General features: G+C 33.6%; 1 protein-coding gene across 2 annotated transcripts in view; it reads right to left on the reverse strand.

The window, feature by feature from the left end:
- Positions 1 to 18,336: 18,336 nt before the first annotated feature.
- The window catches only part of LOC111418227 (venom serine protease-like), a 74,302-nt gene continuing 68,207 nt past the window's right edge, over positions 18,337 to 24,431 (reverse strand). Inside the window, exons 1-6 of one of the 2 annotated variants that reach the window (XM_023050719.2) lie at positions 20,327 to 20,494; positions 20,032 to 20,270; positions 19,839 to 19,965; positions 19,264 to 19,782; positions 18,861 to 19,175; positions 18,337 to 18,794 (exon numbers count right to left, since the gene is read on the reverse strand). In XM_023050719.2, the coding sequence (XP_022906487.2) occupies positions 18,772 to 18,794; positions 18,861 to 19,175; positions 19,264 to 19,782; positions 19,839 to 19,965; positions 20,032 to 20,270; positions 20,327 to 20,336 (1,233 nt within the window). In that variant the 5' untranslated portion in view covers positions 20,337 to 20,494 and the 3' untranslated portion in view covers positions 18,337 to 18,771. Of the gene's footprint in view, positions 18,795 to 18,860; positions 19,176 to 19,263; positions 19,783 to 19,838; positions 19,966 to 20,031; positions 20,271 to 20,326; positions 20,495 to 24,431 lie in introns of those variants that run through there. The other variant, XM_071198201.1, reaches the window with a different exon arrangement.

Below are 24,431 nucleotides of genomic sequence, written 5' to 3' on the forward strand. Positions count from 1 at the left end.
GTTTATCTCTTTTAGTTTTTCCAGAAAATGGTTTAGGTTAGATTGGGTTATGTTTAAAAAGGCGCAAAATGGTTATGAGTGCAGAGTCTGGAGGGGTGCCATAAATGTCAATCAAAATATCAAGCAACTAACGAGAGTACAGAGGCGAGTCCTGATAAGAGTAATTAGCACGTCCAGGATCACGTCGAATGAATCATTGCAGTTACTTGAGAATATGCCATCGATGAACTTACATGTCAAGAAGGGAGTGGGCACGATGGCAAGACCCAAGACCTGATTGAAAGAGAGTGGCAAAAGAGATTTGCAGAGAAAGAATGGGATGGACGAAAAAATTGATGGCTGTTTTGAGGCGAACTATCCTATCAACCAGTTTATGGGGAACACGGATGATTCAGAAGCTACCTGTACAAGTACAAAAGAGTCTCCTACGACAGATGTTGATATTATGGTAAAGAGAGCGACGCTGAATACACGTTCTTCCATTCTGACAGGTGGAACGACTTTCGGATTAAGATGGAGAGTAAGGTAAAAAGAAAGTTGACTCCCGATAACTGCGTTCAAACGATGACGGAGAGTGATAGGAACTGGGTGGCGTTGGATAAAAACATTAGAGATGTTGTCAAAAGAGAGAGAAAAATAAAATTACATACAAAAACAGGAGCCGCCAGTACGATGAAGAAAACCCGTGAGTGTAGTTCCGTGCAGCAGAAAGGCAGAAAGAAAGTTAGTGGGTAGATTAATTCAATTGGAGGCTATCATTAATCTTACACTCCCGGCCGAAAAAACATCATCTATTTATTACAATAACTTTAAGACGCAGCCTCATAATGCATTTTTCCCTCCCCAGCGCCAAAAAAAAGGGCTGTGTTGAATTGGGTTTCAGAGAAATAGCGGACAAATTAGAGTCTATCGGCTTACAGCTGGTACCGGAGAAAACAGAGTCTGTAATGTTGAAGAACAGGAAAACCAGAGGAGAGATTGAAATCAATGTGGGAGATATGTGGTGAAATCTGTGAGCTCACTTAAGTACCTCGAAGTGATGATTAGAAAGGACCTAAAGTGGGGAGCTCACAGAGAATAATGGGGTCGACATATGGACCTGGAACAGAAAAAAGGAAGATAATAGGGCTGGTAATTTGGTCCCTGGCTATATACCTGTAAGAGTTGGCGAGATGTCTTGCAGACAAAGTACTAAAATATCTAAAACTAAAATACCTTCTGGTTATAGGGCAGTCCCTACTAATCGACCTGCTAGTCAGAAAGAGAAGCTTTGACACGGAAGAGGAAATCGATACACGAAATCTACAAATACTTCTGCAGGAGTAGAGGAATAGATGGAGCGGAGATACCGATAAGGAGAGATAGACGAAGCGCATTCTGCCAGACATTTGCCATGGATGTTACCAAAATGGGGAGAACTAAATTCTTAGTGGACACAGCTTCTGAATGGGCACGGATATTTCAGGAGTCACCTCTGAACACACAAAAGAGCAGAAAGCGATACGATGTCGAGTACACATTCTTTGAATGTGAAAGATGATCGAAGAAGAGGGAGGAGACCTATACAAAGATTGGCAAACCGCTTACACCAGAAAACATAATATCTGTAATGTTAGAAAGTCAGAACAAAAAAAAATATATGGTAGGAAATTATGTAAGGTATGTGCTGGAAAATAAGGAGATGGAGGAAAGAAATTTCTTCCACACATAGTATTAATAACAAGGTATTTTCCCCGTCCTCGTTAAAAAAGAGGGTTGAGTTGAGTTGGGTTGGGTTGGATGAATACAATGATGTCCTACAATCAAATATTGATTAATTAGTTTTTATTATACATATTAATTAATTAATTCAAAATTGAGAAAACCCCAGGCAAATAGTAAGCGGTCGAATAGCTAGTCGAATGTCCCTCCAAAAATGTAAGGTTTCATCTTCGTGTGCTTCTAGGTTTAACTCATATTGGGTCTGAGGTGTATTCGTGCTAAGGAGTATTAGAAGTATTGGTTCCATCGATTCAGGATTCCCTGTTTCTCTGTTATCAGGTTTCTATCTTCGGATTTGCAAAACTTGTTTCTTGGTTCATTTCCTATTTTACAGAAATTAACGTTTCTGTACGCCTCGCAAATATAGTTCATACATCTCCTTTTCTTCTGTCTTAGTATCCTTTTCTGCATCCTTTTCTATCTTTGTTTCGTTGACCATTCATTTCCACGTTCGCCTGGTTTGTGCCCTACTGTTCACTCAACAGTATTAAGTGTCTCTCTTCTTTTTGTGTTTGCTGATATTGTAATCTTGTTTCCTCGGCTTTCAGCGGTTAATCCTGACTTCTAAAATATGTGCCAACCAGATACTGGTCAGAGTCACAATCGGCTCATTTTTCTATCAGAACATGGTCTATTTGATTATGATTATTGTTGTCAGGCGATATTCTTGTCCATTTATGAATTTCTTTTCTAAGGAATCGGAGCAAAAGTACAAGACAGCAATATTGTTGAGAATAAAATTTACTATAATTATTGTTCTAAATTTTTTTTGTAGTATGCTTCGTTTCCTAAATCTTACCATTAAGAACTTGAAAATTCAATAAATTGATCAAATTTTCATAATTTTCTTGATATTGATACATCTAAGAGCAAAAGTATAACAGAGCAATATTGTTAACAATAAAATTTGCGACAACTTTTGTTCCAAAAGTATTTTTGCAATAAGCTCCGTTTCTCGAGAGTTACCATTAAGTACTTGAAAATTCAACAGTCATCGAATTTTCATATTTTCGTATCTTTCTCAATATTGATGCATCTAAGAGCAAAAGTGCAAGGGAGCAATATTGTTGAGAATAAAATTTTCTATAATTATTGTTCCAAAAGCTTTTTTGCAATATGATCCGTTTCCTGCGTCTTATCATTATTAACTTGAAAAATCAACAAATTCATCCAATTTTAATATTTTTGTAATTTTCTCGATATTGACGCATCTGACAGCAAAAGTGCAATAGAGCAATATTGTTAAGATCAAAATTTGCTACAACTTTTCTCCTATAAGTTTTTTTGTAATATGCTTCGTTTCCTAAATCTTACCATTAAGAACTTGAAAATTCAATAAATTGATCAAATTTTCATTATTTTCTTGATATTGATACATCGAAGAGCAAAAGTATAACAGAGCAATATTGTTAATAATAAAATTTGCGACAACTTTTGTTCTAAAAGTTTTTTTGCAATATGCTCCGTTTCCCCTGTTACCATTAAGTACTTGAAAATTCAACAGTCATCGAATTTTCATGTTTTCGTATCTTTCTCAATATTGATGCATCTAAGAGCAAAAGTGCAAGGGAGCAATATTGTTGAGAATTAAATTTTCTATAATTATTGTTCCAATAGTTTTTTGTGTAGTATATTGAAATTCCCGAGTGTTACCATTAACAACTTGTAAAACAACTAAATTCATCCAATTTTAATATTTTCGTATTTATTTCGATACTCACGCATCTTAGAGCAAAAGTACAAGAGAGCAATAATGTTGAGAATAAAATTTACTATAATTATTGTTCCAAAAGCTTTTTTGCAATATGCTCCGTTTCCTGCGTGTTATCATTAACAACTTGAAAAAGCAACAAACTCAACAAATTTTCATATTTTCGTAATTTTCTCGGTATTGACGCATCTAAGAGCAAATGTACAAGAGAGTAATATTGTTGAGAATAAAATTTGTTACAACGTTTGTTCTAAATTTTTTTTGTAATATGCTTCGAATCCCGAATGTTACCATTAGCAGCTAGTAAAGCAACGAAATTCATGAAATCTTAATATTTTGTATTTTTCTCGCTATCTATGTGTCTGCGAGTAAAAGTGCAAGACAGCAATATTATTAAGAACAAAATGTGCTACAACTTTTGTTCTAAAAGTTTTTTTGTAATATGCTTCGTTTTCTAAATCTTACCATTAAGAACTTGAAAATTCAATAAATTGATCAAATTTTCATAATTTTCTTAATATTGATACATCTAAGAGCAAAAGTATAGCCGAGCAATATTGTTAACAATAAAATTTGCTACAACTTTTGTTCTAAAAGTTTTTTGGCAATATGCTTCGTTTCCCGAAAGTTACCATTAAGTACTTGAAAATCAACAGTCATCCAATTGTAATATTTTCGTAATTTTCTTATTTTTCTCGAAATCTGTGTGCCTGAGAGCAAAAGTACAAGAGAGCAATATTGTTAAAAACAAAATTTATTACAATGTTCGTTCTAAAAGTTTTTTTGTAATATGCTTTGAATCCCGAATGTTACCATTAGCAGCTAGTAAAGCAACGAAATTCATGAAATCTCAATATTTTTGTATTTTTCTCGCTATCTATGTGTCTGAGAACAAAAGTGCAAGAAAGCAACATTGTTAACAATAAAAATTGCTACAACATTTGTTCTAAAAATTTTTTTATAATATGTTTCGAATCCTGAATGCTACCATTAGCAGCTAGTGAAGCAACGAAATTAATGAAATCTTAATATTTTTGTATTTTTCTCGCTATCTTTGAGTCTGAGAACAAAAGTGCAAGACAGTAATATTGTTAACAATAAAATTTGCTACAACTTTTATTCTAAAAGTTTTTTTGCAATATGCTCCGTTCCCCGAGAGTTACCATTAAGTACTTGAAAATTAACAGTCATCAACTGTAATATTTTCGTAATTTTCTCGATATTGACGCATCTGACAGCAAAAGTGCAAGAAAGTAATATTGTTAAGAATAAAATTTGTTACAACTATTAATATAAAAGTTTTTTTGTAATATGCTTCTAATCCCAGATGATACCATTAACAACTTGTAATTAGGGTGTTCCATTTAAATAAACAAAGTTGACCCATTTTCTGGAAAACTAAAAGAGATAAACAATCTTTTGTGCTAAATTATTTGGGTTAACAAAAAATAAAAATCGACGACCATGTTGTACTTTTCCAACAAATTAACGGGGTGTTAAAGAAAAGCTTCAGAAGCGTAAAAGTCTCAATAATCATCATTTTAAAAAGGAATATTTAATCTTATCTGATATTGTGCTAATTCCAACATATTAACCGCAAAACATTATTATTATAATATATTATCTCAATGTTGACATGTTAATTAGTAATCTAATCTTTAATAAAGTTTGATAAAAAGTTCATTAAACTCAAGTGAATTAAATGATAACATTTGTTGAAAAAAAAAAATAATAAAATTTGATGTTCTGAAATTTTCCGGATATCATCGACAACGATGTTCCGCTTTCATGAAAAACACTCGCGTAATTCTAAAAATAATTTTTGGAAATCATCCAAAAGTCTACCTCTTACAACTGCGTTATATGACATCACATAAAACGCAATGTGTTTATATTTCTTTTCCGCATCGTTGCAAATTTTCGAAAATAAAACTCTTAATTCGAATATGTTTATTTTTAATTTAGTTCTTTTTTGAAAAAAAAATTCAATTAGGACGTAATCAATGGGTCGCGAAATTATCTATTTACGCTGGTGGTTTTCAGTTTTCACTCGAGAGAACGGAGAATTTTCATTCATCCCGATGTTTATCAAAATTATTTTCCGACAGAGGTTTAGGTCGGGGATGACGAGAAGCGTCGTCTAGCGTTAGCTCTACGAAGGTAGTCGATTGAGCAGGACTCGCAGTGGGGCAAAAAATATCGATCGAAACTGATGGGCGATCGGGCAATTCCGGACCTGGCCGAACGGATTCTAACAGACCCTAACGTGTAGGGATCATGCGCAAAATAACGTTGGGGATTTTCCACTGTCCTTTATGACAAAATGAGGACAACATGATTATTAAATCATATTTTTTTTAATTTATTGAAAATTAAAAAAAAAATAATTAAAGAATTAATTTAATAATATAAAATTTATTGGGAGGAAAAAAATCTAGCTCCTCCACCATTTATAATTCATTGCATGTTTCTAGTTCTAGGTCTAGTGTTAGTTCTAGTTTTTATTGATATTCGGCGTATACATATTTTTTTTGAACTAAAAGAGGAAGTAACACTAGACCTAGAACTAGAAATATCCGAGTTTAGCCCTACGTCTTTTAAAAAGGCTAAACCCAGATGTTTCTAGTTGTAGGTCTAGTGTTAGTTCTAGTTTTAGTTGCTATTCATCGGTAGATTGTTGTATATTTTCCATTAAACTACAACTAAAACTAACACGAGACCGTCTTAAGAGACGTATCTACGGCTAAAGCCGAATGTTTCTAGTTCTAGGTCTAGTGTTAGTTCTAATGCTAGTGTTATTTCTAGTTTTAGTTGTTATTTAACAGTAAATTTTTGTATATTTTCCATTCAACTAAAATTAGAACTATCGATTTCTTTAACCCCTCGTTAATTTGGCGGAAAAGTACAACATGGTTAGTGTTCCGGACAGCGTTGCCAACCTATGCCAACCAAATGTCGGTAGAATCAGTGGTAAAAAATCAGAAAAACTTTTAAAACAACAGTTGGAACAAATTTTATTCTTAACAATATTGCTCTCCTTCACTTTAGCTCTCAGATGCATCAATATCGAGACAAATACACAAATATGAAAATTTGATGAATGGTAACACTGGAGAAACGGGGCATATTACAAAAGAAAGTGTTAGAAGAAAAGTTGTAGCAAATTCTATTGTTAATAATATTGCTCTCTTGCATATTTGCTTTTAGATGAATATTGAGAAAAATATGAAAATATGAAAATTTGATGAATTTTGATCTTTTACAAGTTGTTAATCGTAACACTAGGGAAACGGAGCATATTATAAAAAAACTTTTAGAACACTAGTTTTAGCAAATTTCATTCTTAACAATATTGCTCTCTTACACTTTTGCTCTTAGATGCGTCAATATCGAGAAAAGTAAAGATGCATACTTTAAGCACAGTGGAACATCGCAACACACGCAAACATAAAATGTCTTCATTTCCCTGTTTTTTGAGCAAATAGAACATCTATTACTTGCTCTGAAGTTAGTGCCAGATTTATGGTATTTCACAGTCTGATTTTTACGTAGCCTACATGCCGAATGCAAGATAATGACACAAGAGTAGTCGACTTTTCCATGTCTAATTGTAGCATTAACCCGATTGTGGACAAGAATATTGCCTGACAACAATAATCATAATCAAATAGATAGCTGTTAGAGATAGAACTGTTAGAACGAACATTGTAGCAAATTTTGTTCTCAACAATATTGCTCTCTTGCATTTTTGTTCTCAGACACATAGATAGCGAGAAAAGTACAAAAATATTGAGATTTCATGAAATTCGTTGCTTTACTAGCTGCTAATGGTAACATTCGGAATTCGGAGCATATTCAAAAAAAACGTTGTAGCAAATTTTGTTCTTAACAATATTGCTCTCTTGCACTTTTGCTCTCAGATACACAGATAGCGAGAAAAATACAAAAATATTGAAATTTCATAAATTTCGTTGGTTTACTAGCTGCTAATGATAACATTCGGAATTCGAAGCATATTACAAAAAAACTTTTAGAACAAAAGTTGTAGCAAATTCTATTGTTAACAATATTGCTCTCTTGCATTTTTGCTTTCAGAGACATACATAACGAGATAGATACAAAAATATTGAGATTACATGAATTTCGTTGCTTTATTAACTACTAATGGTAACATTCGGGATTGAAAGCATATTACAAAAAAACTTTTAGAACAGAAGTTGTAGCAAATTCTATTGTTAACAATATTGCTCTCTTGCATTTTTGCTTTCAGACACATAGATAACGAGATAGATACAAAAATATTGAGATTTCATGAATTTCGTTGCTTTATTAGCTGCTAATGGTAACATTCGGGATTGAAAGCATATTTCAAAAAAACTTTTAGGACAAGAGTTGTAGCAAATTCTATTGTTAACAATACTGCTCTCTTGCATTTTTGCTTTCAGAGACATAGATAACGAGATAGATACAAAAATATTGAGATTTCATGAATTTCGTTGCTTTATTAGCTGCTAATGGTAACATTCAGGATTCAAAGCATATTCCAAAAAAACTTTTAGAACGAACATTGTAAAAAATTTTGTTCTTAACAATATTGCTCTGTTGCACTTTTGCTCTCAGATATATAGATAGCGAGAAAAATACAAAAATATTGAGATTTCATGATTTTCGTTGCTTTACTAGCTGCTAATGGTAACATTCAGGATTCGAAGCATATTATAAAAAAACTTTTAGAACAAAAGTTGTAGCAAATTCTAATGTTAACAATATTGCTCTCTTGCATTTATGCTCTCGGACACATAGATAGCGAGAAAAATACAAAAATATTGAGATTTCATGAATTTCGTTGCTTTATTAGCTGCTAATGGTAACATTCGGGATTCAAAGCATATTACAACAAAATTTTTAGAACGAACATTGTTACAAATTTTGTTCTTAACAATATTGCTCTCTTGTACTTTTGCTCTCGGACACATAGATTTCGAGAAAAATAAGAAAATATTGAGATTTCATGAAATTCGTTGCTTTACTAGCTGCTAATGATAACATTCGGGATTCGGAGCATATTAAAAAAAAAACGTTGTAGCAAATTTTGTTCTTAACAATATTGCTCTCTTGCACTTTTGCTCTCAGATATATAGATAGCGAGCAAAATACTAAAATATTGAGATTTTATGAATTTCGTTGCTTTATTAGCTGCGCATGGTAATATTCAGGATTCGAAGCATATTATAAAAAAACTTTTAGAACAAAAGTTGTAGCAAATTCTAATGTTAACAATATTGCTCTCTTGCATTTATGCTCTCGGACACATAGATAGCGAGAAAAATACAAAAATATTGAGATTTCATGAATTTCGTTGCTTTATTAGCTGCTAATGGTAACATTCGGGATTCAAAGCGTATTACAACAAAATTTTTAGAACGAACATTGTTACAAATTTTGTTCTTAACAATATTGCTCTCTTGTACTTTTGCTCTCAGACACATAGATAACGAGAAAGATACAAAAATGTTGAGATTTCATGAAATTCGTTGCTTTACTAGCTACTAATGGTAACATTCGGGATTCGGAGCATATTAAAAAAAAAACTTTTAGAATAAAATGTGTAGCAAATTCTATTGTTAACAATATTGCTCTCTTGCACTTTTGCCCTTAGATACGTCAATATTGAGAAAAATAAGAAAATATGAAAATTTGATGAATTTCGTTCTTTTACAAGTTGTTAGTGGTAACACTCGGGAATAGAGACATTTCCCAAGTTTCGGATTTAGTACGTCTTCAGACGCACGTCTAGTGTTAATTATAGTTTTACTTGTTATTCATTGTTAGATTGTTGTATATTTGGACGTTATTCGTGAATTTATAAGTATATACGAATAATGATTTTGCGAAAAGCCGGATACCGGATATTCGGCATTCTCTTCGGCCGGATATCCGGTTATCCGGCATATCTATCCGGCCATTATGGTTATAACATCTGGTGCATTTCTGAAGTGATACCCTACATTGCCACATTATTGCGATATTTGAATAAAAATGAAATTAATAAGAAAGCTGATAAGATATGTCAACTTATTTGGATCCAAGATACAAAATGACCTTTTTCGATGCTGATTTAACTCACGAAGCAACTCTAAAAAGAGAATACTTTAATTAATAATTGGCGATATTTCCACAAGGATCCTTCAAGAAATTAATTTTATAGCGAATTTTGAAAATCTTCGATGAAAATTGCAACATCCAAAATGTTATCAAAACTTCAAATATTGTTTTCTCAAAAACTAAAAGTTATTTTTCAAAACGTGTTGGTTCATTGGAAAGAGGACACTTTTATTAACACTTTGGGAAATTTTCATACTCATCTTCCAAAAAATGGATTTTATACGAATTTTTAAAGCTTAATTGGCGGAAATTGCAAAATTCGAAAAAATTGTCGATTATTTCAAACATTTATTTCTTAAGAACTGAAAATGATTTTTCAAAACGGATTTTTTCATTAAAAAGTGGATACTTTAATTAATAATTGGTGATATTTCCACAAGGATTTTTCAAGGAATTAATATTATAGCGAATTTTGAAAATTATTGATGAAAGTTGCAACATCCAAAATGTTATCAAAACTTCTAATATTGTTTTCTCAAAAACTAAAAGTTATTTTTCAAAACGGGTTGGTTCATTGGAAAGAGGACACCTTTATTAACACTTTGGGAAATTTTCATACTCATATTCCAAGAAATGGATTTTATACGAATTTTTAAAACTTGATCGGCGAAAATTGCAAAATTCAAGAAAATTGTCGATTATTTCAAAAATTTATTTCTTAAGAACTGAAAGTGATTTTTCAAAACGGTTTTTTGCATTAAAAAGTGGATACTTTAATTAATAATTGGTCATATTTCCACAAGGATTCTTCAAGAAATTAATTTTATAGCGAATTTTGAAATTATCGATGAAAATCAAAACTTCAAATATTGTTTTCTCAAAAACTAAAAGTTATTTTTCAAAACGGGTTGGTTCATTAGAAAGAGAGCACTTTTATTAACACTTTGGGGCAATATTATTCACAATTTTCAAGTGAATAATGTATACTATTATTTTTGAATAAAGAACTGTAGAAAGCTGTATCTATTTTACTTATTCGTACAGTAGGGTTGAGATATATAAAGACACTATACATGATAACGAAACAGTGTCATGTAAGAGCATTTTCAAAATTAACATTTCCACTATTCTTGATATGTAACACGATGGTGTTTCCAAGGCACGCGCCCATCATCAATAAGATACCTTCTATCATAATAATAATAAAATTCTTTTTCTAATAATGCTTATAGCCATCGACTTCTAACAGTAGTTCGTTCAGTAAATACGCGTGAGAATACTGTTTCTATTTTTTCAGCCAATTTTTTACCCATTTTGGTCTCTTCCTTTCTTTTTTCTTCTTCACTATTGCGATAGCAGTAGCAATTAAATATAAATCATGTTGCCATATTACATTCATTATAGTTAACAAGTCGCACCTTTCTGTTGCAAGTCACTATGAAAGTGATACTAAAACTGACAAGTAACTTTGAACAGTGTGTATCTCCGTGAATTTTGCAATCTAAAGGGGCCCCTCTTTAGATTGTTGTTTATTTTTTATTGAACTAAAACTAGAACTAACACTAGACCTAGAACTAGACACATTCGGGAAGGTCTGAAGAAGCACGGCTAAACCCGAAACTTTCTAGTTCTAGGTCTAGTGTTAATTCTAGTTTTAATTGTTATTCAGCGTTAGATTATTGTATATTTTTATGGAACTAAAAGTATAAATTAAAAATTTTTTATACAACGAACTTTTGGCTATAACGGACACTCCCTTCCCCTTATTAGTCCATTATAGCGAGGTTTTACTATATTTCCAAAAACGATATTTTTACTTACTTCAATGAGATATCATTAAATACAAAATAATACAAATATAATTTTTTCGAGCGATATAATGAAAGAGCAGGAGGTGCCGGAACGAGAAGATCAATACCCAGTCGGCGTTGTGAAATTCGGAAGAGGGTTGAGAGAAGTTGCATGAGGCCGTGGGCTAAAATTGACATTTGACCCGCAACGAGGGTCTTGTGATTCATCCGGTGTAAATGCCAAGGTTGAACTGGTGTGATTCCGACCTATTTACCTTCTAATGCAGCACGTGTACACAAAAAAAATAGCCAATTTAATTGAATCAATTACTCAAATTAAATCCTTTTTTAAAATTGTATTTCTTTAAATCCAAAAATATCTCATCAAATTTAATTATATAGCACCTTATATTTCTTGATATAACAATTCATAAAATACAAAGTAGGTTGAATATCAAATTGCGGTAATTTTCCATTGGAAACGTTCGATCGTATTAAAAGCGGATCGGTTTTCGTATTATTCGTTTCTTAGTAATCATAATCAAGGTTCTTGGCGATAACAAAAATTAATAAGAAATTATCGCGAATGAAGAAATTTTCCATTAAAAAAACATTTTTTTACATTTAAATCTCTATGGAAATAGCAGATGTACTTTAATGATGATTGGCAAGTGGTAATTTGTTGGAATCGAACGTACAATCCGATTGTTTTTTCGATCCAATAAACTGGTAGTTTAATTTGTGCAATTGCGGCTCCAATTTGACATCATCAGGCTAACCTCAACGAAGTGTATCTATCGTGTTACGTTCAAAATGAATCCATTTATTCCTAATCTATGAAGTTTCAATTTTACCGCGAGCATTATTATTATTAAATGTTTGAAAATACAAAGATCAACAACAAACCGTCCCGACGTAGCTCGTTTTCAACCCTCTCTCCGTTTCCGGTCACGCTTGCGTCATATTCATATCGATTTTTGCTAAACTCTGAGGGTGTATTTCTTACGTCACTATGACGCAACATTTTACACGCCCATAATTCATCAAAGAAACCAAAATTTTCCATCATTTAAAAATAAATGTAATTAAAAACTGTTTTGAATTATTTTTAATTCAAAATTTTATTTATTATCAATATACAGGTGTCCCACGAAACTAGTTCGTTAGATTATTTTAGGTTCCACTATACGTTCAATTTTTAAATTAAGATTTAAATAGATAATCATTTGTTGTATCAGAGTTTACCACATTCAACGACAAGAAATTCGAAAATTTTATAAAACGCCCCATATTTTATTAGCCCATCAGAATGAGAATTTAATTCTCTACAAATCATCAACAAACATACCTGTGATTATTTATTGTACCTTCCTTCATATTGGGAAATTTAGCAAAACATGCACGAAATGCCAGAAACTGTTTGTACTTTTATTAGAAAGCCAGGACATTTTTATCATTCTTCTTAATTAATTCAACGTTCTCTACTTAATTTTGAACAGAAAATGTATGATTTCACCTAATTAAAGGTCTTGGATTAACAAAGATGGAGAAAGTTTGATGAACCATCACATTAAACCGAGGTTGCTTGCCACCGAGGTGCTTTAAAATACAGGGTGTCAGATAAAAAACGCCCCAAGCAGTAACTTTGTAACTTTAAAATGAAATGGTTTGATGAATACGAATTTCCAACGCCATCTACTACAATCACAATTAATGTTGATGTATTGTACATTAATGGATGCAGAAAAACAAACTCTATCCAATGACGCGAAGAAAAAGTATACGCAGCAATTTGAAAAACAGAAGTTAATAACGGCTTGAAATTGAAGATGGCAAAAAACTTATTTGTGACATGAATCATAGTATTCATCAAACCATTTAATTTGATACCTTGCTCATAAAAATCGGAATGTAAATGACAAAGTTACAGCTTGGTGCGTTTTTTTATCTGACACCCTGTATATTGTCCTAAATAAAATATATTGACTTCGGTTTAATTAAGGCGGAGAGAGAATGTTGCTTCGAGCAGAAATCATACATTCTTCATACTAAATTAAGAAGAAGCTGGTAACAACAGCTTGTGTTAACCTGTACAGCCTCGGCTTTGACTTCACTACAACCACAGAATAACCATTATGCCGCAGAAATTGTTATGTAACCTCATAACGCCGCGATCGTTTGCGGCCGAGACGTATATATTGTCTATGTATTGTATGTACTGTAATTAATTGAATAATATTGTATCTACCTGAAACTGGTTATTATATCACAGCGCCTCGGCCGCAAGTGACCTCGAGATGACTGTATTTGTAAACAAAACTAACCTTACCCAACATTCTTTGCCGGGTTAATTGACATTTCAAAAGAAAACTTACCTTACTCAACATTCTTTACATAGATGATTTCAAAAGAAAACTTACCTTAGCCAACATTCTTTCCTGGATAGACTGACAATTCAATAGAACCGGAATGATTGTCATTTCAAAATAAAACTAACCTTACCCAACATTATTTTCTGAGTTGATTAACATTTCAAAAGAAAACTAACATTACCCATTACATTGCAATGTATGTCATTTCAAAAAAAAACTACCCTTATTCAACATTCTTTTCCGGAATGATTGCCATTTCAGAAGATAACTAACCTTACTCAACATTCTTTACCGGAATGATTGTCATGTCAAAAGAAAACTGACATTACCCAGTACATTGCAATGTAATGTAGCGTTAACCAACATTCTTTCCTGCATAGACTGACATTCCAAAAGAAAACTAATCTTACGCAACATTCTTTACCTGGTTGATTGGCGTTTCAGAAGAAAACTAACCTTACTCAACATTCTTTCTTTGGTTGATTTACATTTTAAAAGATAACTGACCTTACGTAACATTCCCTCGCGGTATATAATTCGACATTACAATACCAAACTAACCTTACCCAACATTATTTCCCAAGTTAATTGACATTTCAAAAGAAAAGTATCCTTACTCAACATTCTTTCTTTGGTTGATTGACATTACAAAAGAAAACTAACCTTACATAACATTCCTTCACGGTATATAATTGATTTACAAAACCAAACTAACCTTACCCAACACTTCTTCCCGAGTTAATTGACATTTCAAAAGAAAACTAATCTTACTCAACATTCTATTCCAGAGTGATTGACATTTCAAAAGAAAACTATCCTTACTCAACATTCTATTCCAGAGTGATTAACATTTCAAAAGAAAAAACTAACCTTACTCAACATTACCGAAAATTCGTTCCCGAGTTAATTGACATTTCAAAAGGAAACTAACCTTACTCAACATTCTATTCTAGAGTGATTGACATTTCATAAGAAGCTATTCCTACTCAACATTCTTTACTTCGATGATTGAGGTTTCTAAAGAAAACCAAACTTATCTAACATTCTTTCTTGAATTGACTGTCATTTCAAAAGAAAACTAACCTCACTCAACATTCTTTTCCGGAATGATAGTCATTTCAAAAGAAAACTAACCTAACCCAACATTCTTTCCTGGGTTGATTGACATTTCAAAAAAATACTGGTCTTACCTATAATTTCTTCACTGTATTATTGACATTACAAAAGAAAACTAACCTTACTCAACATTCTATTCTAGAGTGATTGACATTTCATAAGAAAACTATTCTTACTCAACATTCTTTACTTGGATGATTGACGTTTCAAAAGAAAACAAAGCTTATCCAACATTCTTTCCTAAATTGACTGACATTTCAAAAGAAAAGTTACCACACTCAACATTGTTTTCCGGAATAATTGTCATTTCAAAAGTAAACTAGTCTTACCCAATATTTTTTCCTGGGTTGATTGACATTTTAAAAGAAAACTGACCTTAAGGTGAGTTTAGACATGCATGGATTTAGTGGCGCCAGTAGTTGCGCCAGTTCTATTTGCAGGCCAGTAAAGGTTTACACTACACGTGCGAAAATAAAAATAAGTGACACGCTAGTTTCATTTTTAAAGTAAACACTCAAGTAATCAACTATATACACAAATTAGGACCTCAACCGAAACGAACATAGATATATTATAGGCTTAATGTGGATAATTAAACGTTATCTTTGAATCTGTTAACGTAATTTGAATTTAATTATGAATGCAATGTAACATAACCTAAATTTGACATTAAAAAATGTTGTGTTTTTGTGAATACTCATCTATGTTGTCATGGTTATATGTTTTTAGACTCATCACTGGCGCCAGTGATTTCAGAAGGGTAATGTATGATTTCAACTTGCATGCCAGTTGATGTTTACACGTGCCATTTAATTTTACTGGCGCGCCAGTTTATATTGGCGCCACTAAATCCATGCATGTCTAAACTCAGCATTACTCAACATTCTGTACCTGGATAATTGACAATTTCCTTTCCCAACAACCTCTTTACGATTATTGACATTTGCAAAGAAAACTAACCTTATCTATTAAACCAATAAAATTAAGCAACAGATTTTGCAGCGTATTGGCTGTTAACCAAAGTCGTTTATGAGCAAAATGCTACATAGGATAACGTGTCTGTACAATATTGGACCATATACAGGGTCGCTGATATATATGGAATGTATCGATTATTTCCTAGAATAAGGTAGCCAGCGAAAAATGTTAGTGGTAGTGTTTTTGAAAATCTATTAGAATAAAGTCAAATTAAGTATATAGGGTTAGTTCAAAAGTTATGACGAAACAAAGTTACGTTTTTTTAATGGAACACCTGTATATTATTCTATATTTTGTTCGAAATTCCAAACAAAATTCATGTAGCACATCAACTTAATGGTTTTCAAAAGAAAAAAGTTCAATATCTCGAAAACGGTTTAGAATTTTTTAATTTGTTTAGAATTTCAAGATAAACTGAAATATGGAATAACATACAGGTGTTCCATTAAAAAAAACGTAACTTTAAAAAACGTTACTTCCTCCTGTATGCTTAATTTGTTATAATAGATGTTAAAAACACTACAACTTTTGTATATCAACATTTTTCGCTCGCTATCTTATTTAAAGAGATAACCGATCGTTTCGATATATATCAGACATCCTGTATATTGAAACGCCTGATTAACCTAAGACCTCTCCTTAATGAGGTGATATCAAACTTTTTTTAACCTTGCTATTAAGGTGAAGTTTCGCTTGAATTAAGTAAAATCATATATTCTCTGTTTTAAGTTAAATATTAGATTGGTTGTATATTAGATTGATGCAAGCAGCCTCAAATAAACCAGGCAGCATCATGTATTCTATATAATATTATGTTATCTAATATTGTATCAATTTATCAAACATAACTACCTCAGCCTAGGCGTAATGAGGCAATAATTAGGGGAGTATATCCTTTGTTCAAAGAAAGACATTTTACATTTTAAGTTTCTTTGGGTGAGCAACTCGTACAGTTTTGAAAAACAGAAACAGCTAGTAAATATGGATAGATTGATGAAATTAACGTCAAAGTGTTAGTAATGTGTAAATAATGTATAAAGCAATATTTTTGAAGTTTTATTTTTTTGGACGTATTGATGTCTATCATATAACCCCTAAACTGAATGACAGTTAACTGGGCGTGGCAAATAGCGTGACGTAGAGTGCGGGCAACCAACCCGTAGTGGGATACAAAACAACAACGTTGACATTTTTAAATAAGTTCAAAGAGATGTTTCCTATATCTGTCAAATTGCTAACAAAAAGTCAAAGTTGGTAACAGTTGACAATATTACCAGAGAATTTGGTTGTATCATGTTTTGAAACCAAATTGACGTTTACAATTCAAACTTCTTATTGAAAGAGTTACTAAAATTGTTACCAAAAATCATGTCTAACTAAAATGTCACAAAATCAAAAAAGAACATAAAGTTTAAACTAAAACTAGAACTAACAGTTCTTCAGAAAAAAGTTCAAAATCCATTAAATTTTGACAATAAATACATCAAAAGATAATTAATAACTAATTAATATTTAACTAAGTTATTTTCATCCGGTTTTATCTACCGTCTTTATGTTTCAGGTATGACGGAGCGAATTGCTAGGTGTCTGAAGAAGAAGGGTATCGTGGTATGATACGGTACGGCCATCAGCTATTCCGATAGCCAAAGACAAACTAACCCCATTAAAGGGAGTGGCCAAACTGGACGTAACATCGAATGTCTCATCAAGGAACACGAGAGGGACATCCGACCGAATAACATCCAGCAATCTGCAGTTACGAAGCAATGTCACAAAGGAGGACACACCATGGAGTTGGACAAAACTAAAGTGCTAGCAAGAACCGGACATTATTTCCAAAGAATGACGACAGATTCATCGACATGGGAATAACATGAATGGAGAAGACAGCTGGGAACTCAACCACACATGGAAGATGCTAGCAAACTCAACGAAATCTTCTCCGCATGGATTTAACAAAACGGATTTCGGCATCCGAAAGTTTCTAGGTGTAGTGTTAATTCTAATGATAGTGCTACTATTAGTTTTAGCTTAATTAAAATACAGAATTACAAATACGAGGATGAGGAATTCATTGAAGGCAGGATATCTGCTAAATGATATGTTAAATTTCAGTAAACGATCTCATCTTTATTATCAAGTGTCCCACATTTTGAAAATTAGTTCATGCAAGCTGGTGTACGCCCCTACAGATCGTTAGGGTGTTTGGAGAGTACACTGTGTTAATTAATTATCGTAACCCACGTGACCTGTGTAATATTGGTTGCATATTTCAATATGTAGTGGTAGCTTGGATAACTTTAAATTAGTAACCAGACAGCTGATCGTATGTTATTGTTGTGTTTTTTGCTGCCTTTATATTTTTCGAAACAGTTCTTTTTAGAACCATCGTTGTTTCTAGCGGTTGCTTTAAGTCAATAAATAAATCAAAATAACCACTACTTTCAACATTAATTTCAATCTATGGGTACACCAAAAATCATTTTAAATAAAAGCACAGAAAGTTAGATCTTTTTTTATATTTAAAATATTTTGAGTTAATGAATTCTTGCCATCGCTTTTAGGAACTTTCGTCGCGTTGCTATACCAATCTGTGATATTGGTTGCATACTTTGTCGGGTACGATAATTAATTAACACACTGTACATTCTGCTTATGGAAAATCAGAGACCAATGGAATGGGAATCAGATGTTCTCTTAATATCAACAAATTTTTACTAATTTTGACTAATTTCGACTTATGGAGCAATATCAAAGACAAAGTTTACGTAAAGAGATCATCGAAAACATCCATCGCAAGTATATTTCAACTCGCGGATTTGATTCCGTTCCAGAAACAAGCTAAATGCGCAATCGTTGAATATAAATACACTTTAAAATTTATATATTTTTTATGGATTTATTAAATTCAAAAACAAATTCATCTCTTTTATAGTTTTTATCGTATACAATATTGAGCATCTAAAAAGAAAAAAATAGTTCCATTAAGTCTCAGAATGTTAAAGAAATTTAACTTAAAAAAATTACCTTGCGTCGTTTCAACGATCCATTGTATATATGATGTTACCCTAGTATTTACACTGGCTGTATTTCCTGCACAACCGTCTCCATAAGATATAACCCCAACCAAATGCAATCTCCTAGTATCGTAATCTTCCCATAAAACTGGACCACCAGAATCAAATTGACAAGCATCTTTCATAGGGGTATATGTGCACATTTCTGTGTCGTAAATAGTTACGGACGTATAATTTCGTCTACAGTCCGGTAGCGCCATCACTTGAACATCAACTTTCTGTAAAACATCCGAAGTTGGCCCACTATATTCAACTTGGCCCCAACCTAAAATCAGAGTCATACATGTGTTTGATGGTTTAATTATTATGATATCTTCTAAATTGCTTGTTAAAATATATTTTTAAAAGTTTACCTAACAATGTTACATATTGTCCACTAAAATCTCGATTAGAATATTTAAATGGCAAACAAGCAGGTCCTACTTTCTCCGAAAACGCTATTTTTGTCGTACTTTCCACAATAGCAATATCATTTTTTCTGGTCCCAGCATCAAAATTAGCATGAATTTTATAATCTCTAATCGTATATATAGCAGCAGCATCGGTATCAACTCCAGTGGAAGGATCATGATCGCCAACCAAAATTATTAAGTTTGATGTTTCACTCGTTGTAAGACAATGAGCTGCTGTAATAACATATTTATTTGAAATTATTGTAGCCCCACAAAAAATCGATTGTCTTGTTCGATGGTATAAAGCTGCCATGTAAGGAAATTCATTAATTCCGGTTTCCACACCACCAACGATTCGTTTTTCATGTTTCCAACCGCAGTCACAACTATCTGGGCGTTGAGTTGTTGTGGTTGTTGATGGAATTGTTGTAACTGAACACATTATTCGACCACCAGTTGAATAATAAGAAGCAATTAATGCTAAAAAATATTTTTTTTGGTTTTGATTAAAAATTAATTATTAAAGCATAATTTACCGATCGAAAGGAGATTTGATTGTGATATTAAAGATAAAGTTCCATTTCCACAAAATGCTTGGGCATCCGTAAACTGAGTATTTCCGGTTAATGATACCAATAAGCGATCATTGTAACAATTTTCACTCTAAAACAAATTAAAAAACAGTTAATTATACTTAAAATTTATGTCAGTTATTTTTTAAATATTTACAGCTGGAATAATAACTTCTTCGCAGCTTAAATAAATTTGGGTTCCGATTGGACTTCTTGCATACCATCTACAATTAGTTCCGGGAGCGTACTTAGAAGGATACTCTGGATTGTAGACGTAATAAATTTGTCCTGGTGATAACTCTTGATCGTAGATGCAATTTTGAGCACCGACCAAAGTTGTTATCGGTAGGAAAACGTTCATTAACGACGTCCAAATCATTATGGTTCTAAAAAAATCTGAAATATAAAATTATATTTTAAATATAACTGTTTTTGAGATTAAAAAAACTTACTCCAACCCATATTAATTTTTATTTTTACTTCACAATATAGAAAAAAAGTGGTGTAAAAGTGTTATTTCTACAACGAAGTCAACATTATACATAAAAAAAATGAAATGTTTGTTACAACATAACTAATCGGTTCAGAAAAAGCATTTATACTTGAAATTCCAAAACGACAGTTTGCAAATGCGTCGTTATTATTGAAATACCAGATAAGCGCCGACAATGACGGTTTATTGTTATACGACAATCGTAAAAGACTTAGCACAAAACGTATAGAAGAGAGATAATGTCGGATGTTAAGTAATATGAACTATTTTTCATAGTTAAAACGAACATTTCTACGTAGTGCCATATTATGTTGATTTATTAATCGGTTAAAAGGAAAAATTTTAGTTTTAATTTCTTAATACACCTTTCCATTACATTTTTTTAATATTTATTTAATTTTATTCTACTTGTGTAATAAATGTCATAATGAAGATAAATTCAAGAAATAAGTTTAACCGTCTTGTTATTAATTACAACGTGCGATGTATTCATCTGGTAGCAGTATCTAGTCATCTTCCACCAGTATCTTGTCTTCAGCCAGTGGTATCTTGTCATCTGCAAGCAATAAGTAATCTTCTACCTGCAGTATGGAAACCTCTATGATCTGCATAAATAGTATCCGGTAAATAATTTCGGTAATTGTCATCAGCCAGAAGATTTTAGCCTGCCACAAGCAATATTTTATCAATTTGTCTTGAATTAACAGTATTTAGTTTTCTACCAGAAGTATTTAATCATCTGCCAGCAGTTTGCAGTCATCTGAAAGCAGTAAGTAATTTTCTGCCTGCAGTATATAGTCCTCTGGTAGCAGTATCTGGTCTTCTTCCACCAGTTTCTAGTCTTCAAACAGAGAATTTTAATCCTCTATAAGCAATAAGTCTTCTACCTGCAGTATGTAACCCTCAGTCTTTTGTAAATAGTATGTTGTCTTGGAGCAGTAAGCAATTTTTTTGCCTTCGCTACCTAACGCTCTCTCACTCGTAACTAGTCATCTGCCAGAAGATTTTAGCCTACCACAAGCAGTATTTTATCGTTTATTCTTCAATTAACAGTATTTAGTCTTCTACCAGAAGTACCTAATCACCAGTAATATCTAGTCATCTGCAAACAGTAAATAATCTTCTGCCTACAGTGTATAGTCCTTTGAAAGCAGTATCTAGTCTTCCTAGACTACCAGCCAGATGTTGTATATTGTGTAACATGTGATGGATGCTATGTAGGACAAAAAGAAAATATGATTTAATAATTTAGTTTTTTAATTTTATACTTAATTGAGCGGATAAAAATGTAGTTTGTTTAACGTTTTGATACTGTTTTAAAAATGTTTAATTTTTCAGTTTTTTGCGCGTTGCTAATGTCTGGTGTCACTGGTTTAATGGTTATTTAGTTTACAGGTGGTTAGTTTGCGCAAGCGCTTAGTTTTGAGAACGCCACATGGTTGTAAATTTATTTTAGTTTTTTTGTCATTTAGATTATTGTTGTAGAGCTGTTAGGCTCTGAGGAAGCATTAAAATAATGCTGTCACAATCATGCCAATATTTCGGCATTATAAAATAGTCGTATTTTTTTAAGTGATCCTGCTCCTGGAGGTTATTAAAAATTTCATCTTGTATCTATCTAGTCTTCTATCACTAGTATCTTGTCTTCAGCCAGGGGTATCATGTCGTCTGCAAGCAATAAGTACTCTTCTGCCTGCACATACTGCAGTCATACCCTTTGTCATCTGTAAATAGTATCCGGTAATAATTTCGGTAAATAATATTTTTCCTTCGCGAACTAATGCTCTCGCAGCAGTAATCAGTCATTTACAACAAGATTTTAGCCTGCCACAAGCAGTATTTTATCGTTTAGTCTTCAATTAACAGTATTTAGTCTTCTACTAAACGTATCTAACAACCTGCCAGTAGTATCTAGTCATCTGCAAGCAGTAATTAAGCTTTTGTCTACAGTATGTAGTCCTTTAGAAGCAGTATCTAGTCTTCTTCCACCAGTATCTTGTTTTCAGCCAGGGGTATCATCTCGTCTGCAAACAATAAGTACTCTTCTGCCTGCACATACTGCAGTCATACTCTTTGTCATCTGTAAATAGTATCCGGTAATAATTTCGGTAAATAATATTTTTCCTTCGCGAACTAATGCTCTCGCAGCAATAAACAGTTACACTGTTGGAAATAATTCACGAGCACACCCTGTATAATCTGAACGCGTGTGTCTAGCGCAATAAAATTTGGTATAGAAGTAGTACTAAAGCAGTGTAACTTACTCTCACATGGAGAACGGCACAACTCTGCTGGGAGGAGAAACATCAATAGCGAGAGTATCCCCCATGAGCTTCGCGTACCATCGCTACACGACGTGGCATAGAGTCTATAAGTTGCTATATTGTAGCGAGAGGGATGGCCAACCATGCCACCTCAACTCGCCTCCATAGCTCCTCAACGTTAGCCGAGGAAGCCGGATAACGTAGAAGTCTCCGACCAGTCATGTCCCAAACATGTTCGATCGGATTCAGATGCGGAATCCGAGCTAGCCATGGAAGCATTCGTATACGGTGCTCTTCCACAAAGGTCTGTACAACACGCCCGATGTGCTGTCGTACTTTGTCGTGCATGCACAACAGACCTGGGAGCCGCCGAACGTAGGGAAGCACAACGGACCGTAGCACCTCATCTACGTATCGTTGACCCGTCATGGTCTGCTATACACGCAGCAGACGTGTACGTCCACAATATGTAATCGCACCCCATACCATAATGCTCGGTTGTCGGTGGATAGGGCGTTCTTGCAGACACTGCTCGAGTAGACGATCATCACGGCTCCGACGAACTAAAATTCGCGCATCACCGGTGCTCAATTCGAATCTTGATTCGTCGGAAAACAAAATGTCCCTCTACTCGGCAACCTACTAATGCCTAGCGTCGACCCACTCGTGACGTATGCTGCGGTGCTCGGGTGTTACTGGAATCCACTGTATCGCACGACGCACGCGCCAGTCCACTATCTACCAAACGCCACCGTACAGTTCGCGTAGTGAATGCGCCTTCCCCTGCCAGTGGCCAAACAGTTCCAAGTTGCCTTGAGGAGGACACACACAACGCTAAAGCGCTGAGCACAAGAACGTGATCCTCGAGTGCTGGAGACGCGCAGGGCCGTCCCGGCCGCGGCTGTAGGTACCTATGTCCTACCTCAGACCATTCTCGCCATGCCCGTTGCACTGCCGATAACGACCGCTGGAAACAACGCGCAATTTCACAGAACGATACACCCTCAATGTGCATACCCACAAACATTCCTCACTCGCTTAAGTAACGCGATCGTCCATCCATTGCGCACAGAGTACGATAACAATATGGTCCCTCACACCACACTAAAAACGACCGGTATTTTCCATCCACTTCGGTCTCCATAGCGACGGAATGTTCCACTTGGAAGGGCGACTCAGTCAACAATGCCGCGACGGAACAACTCGAAACTCCCTGAATAAACTCGTCTACAGTAAATCTTTGTGCTCCGCAAATATTATGGATTTATCTTTACGCGTTCAGATTATATAGGGTGTGCTCGTGAATTATTTCCAACAGTGTATTTACAACAAGATTTTAGCCTGCCACAAGCAGTATTTTATTGTTTAGTCTTCAATTAACAGTATTTAGTCTTCTACTAAAAGTATCTAATAACCTGCCAGTAGTATCTAGTCATCTGCAAGCAGTAAATAATCTTCTGCCTACAGTGTATAGTCCTTTGGACGCAGTATCTAGTCTTATTCAATATAAGACTAGATACTATATTCAATATAATTTCAATATACCCGGTATTTACCCATTAGATACGTACCGGGTATAAACGTTGAGCCCATCTTATCATTTCATCGTTTAGTCTTCAATTAACAGTATTAAGTCTTCTGCGAGAAGTATCTACTCATCTGCAAGCAGTAAATAAGCTTTTGTCTACAGTATGTAGTCCTTTAGAAGCAGTATCTAGTCTTCGTCCACCAGTATCTTGTCTTCAACCAGTGGTATCTTGTCGTCTGCAAGCAATAAGTAGGTTTCTGCCTACTGTATGT

Source organism: Onthophagus taurus, chromosome 7, assembly GCF_036711975.1.
Source record: "Onthophagus taurus isolate NC chromosome 7, IU_Otau_3.0, whole genome shotgun sequence".
Classification (NCBI taxonomy): Eukaryota; Metazoa; Arthropoda; class Insecta; order Coleoptera; family Scarabaeidae; genus Onthophagus; species Onthophagus taurus.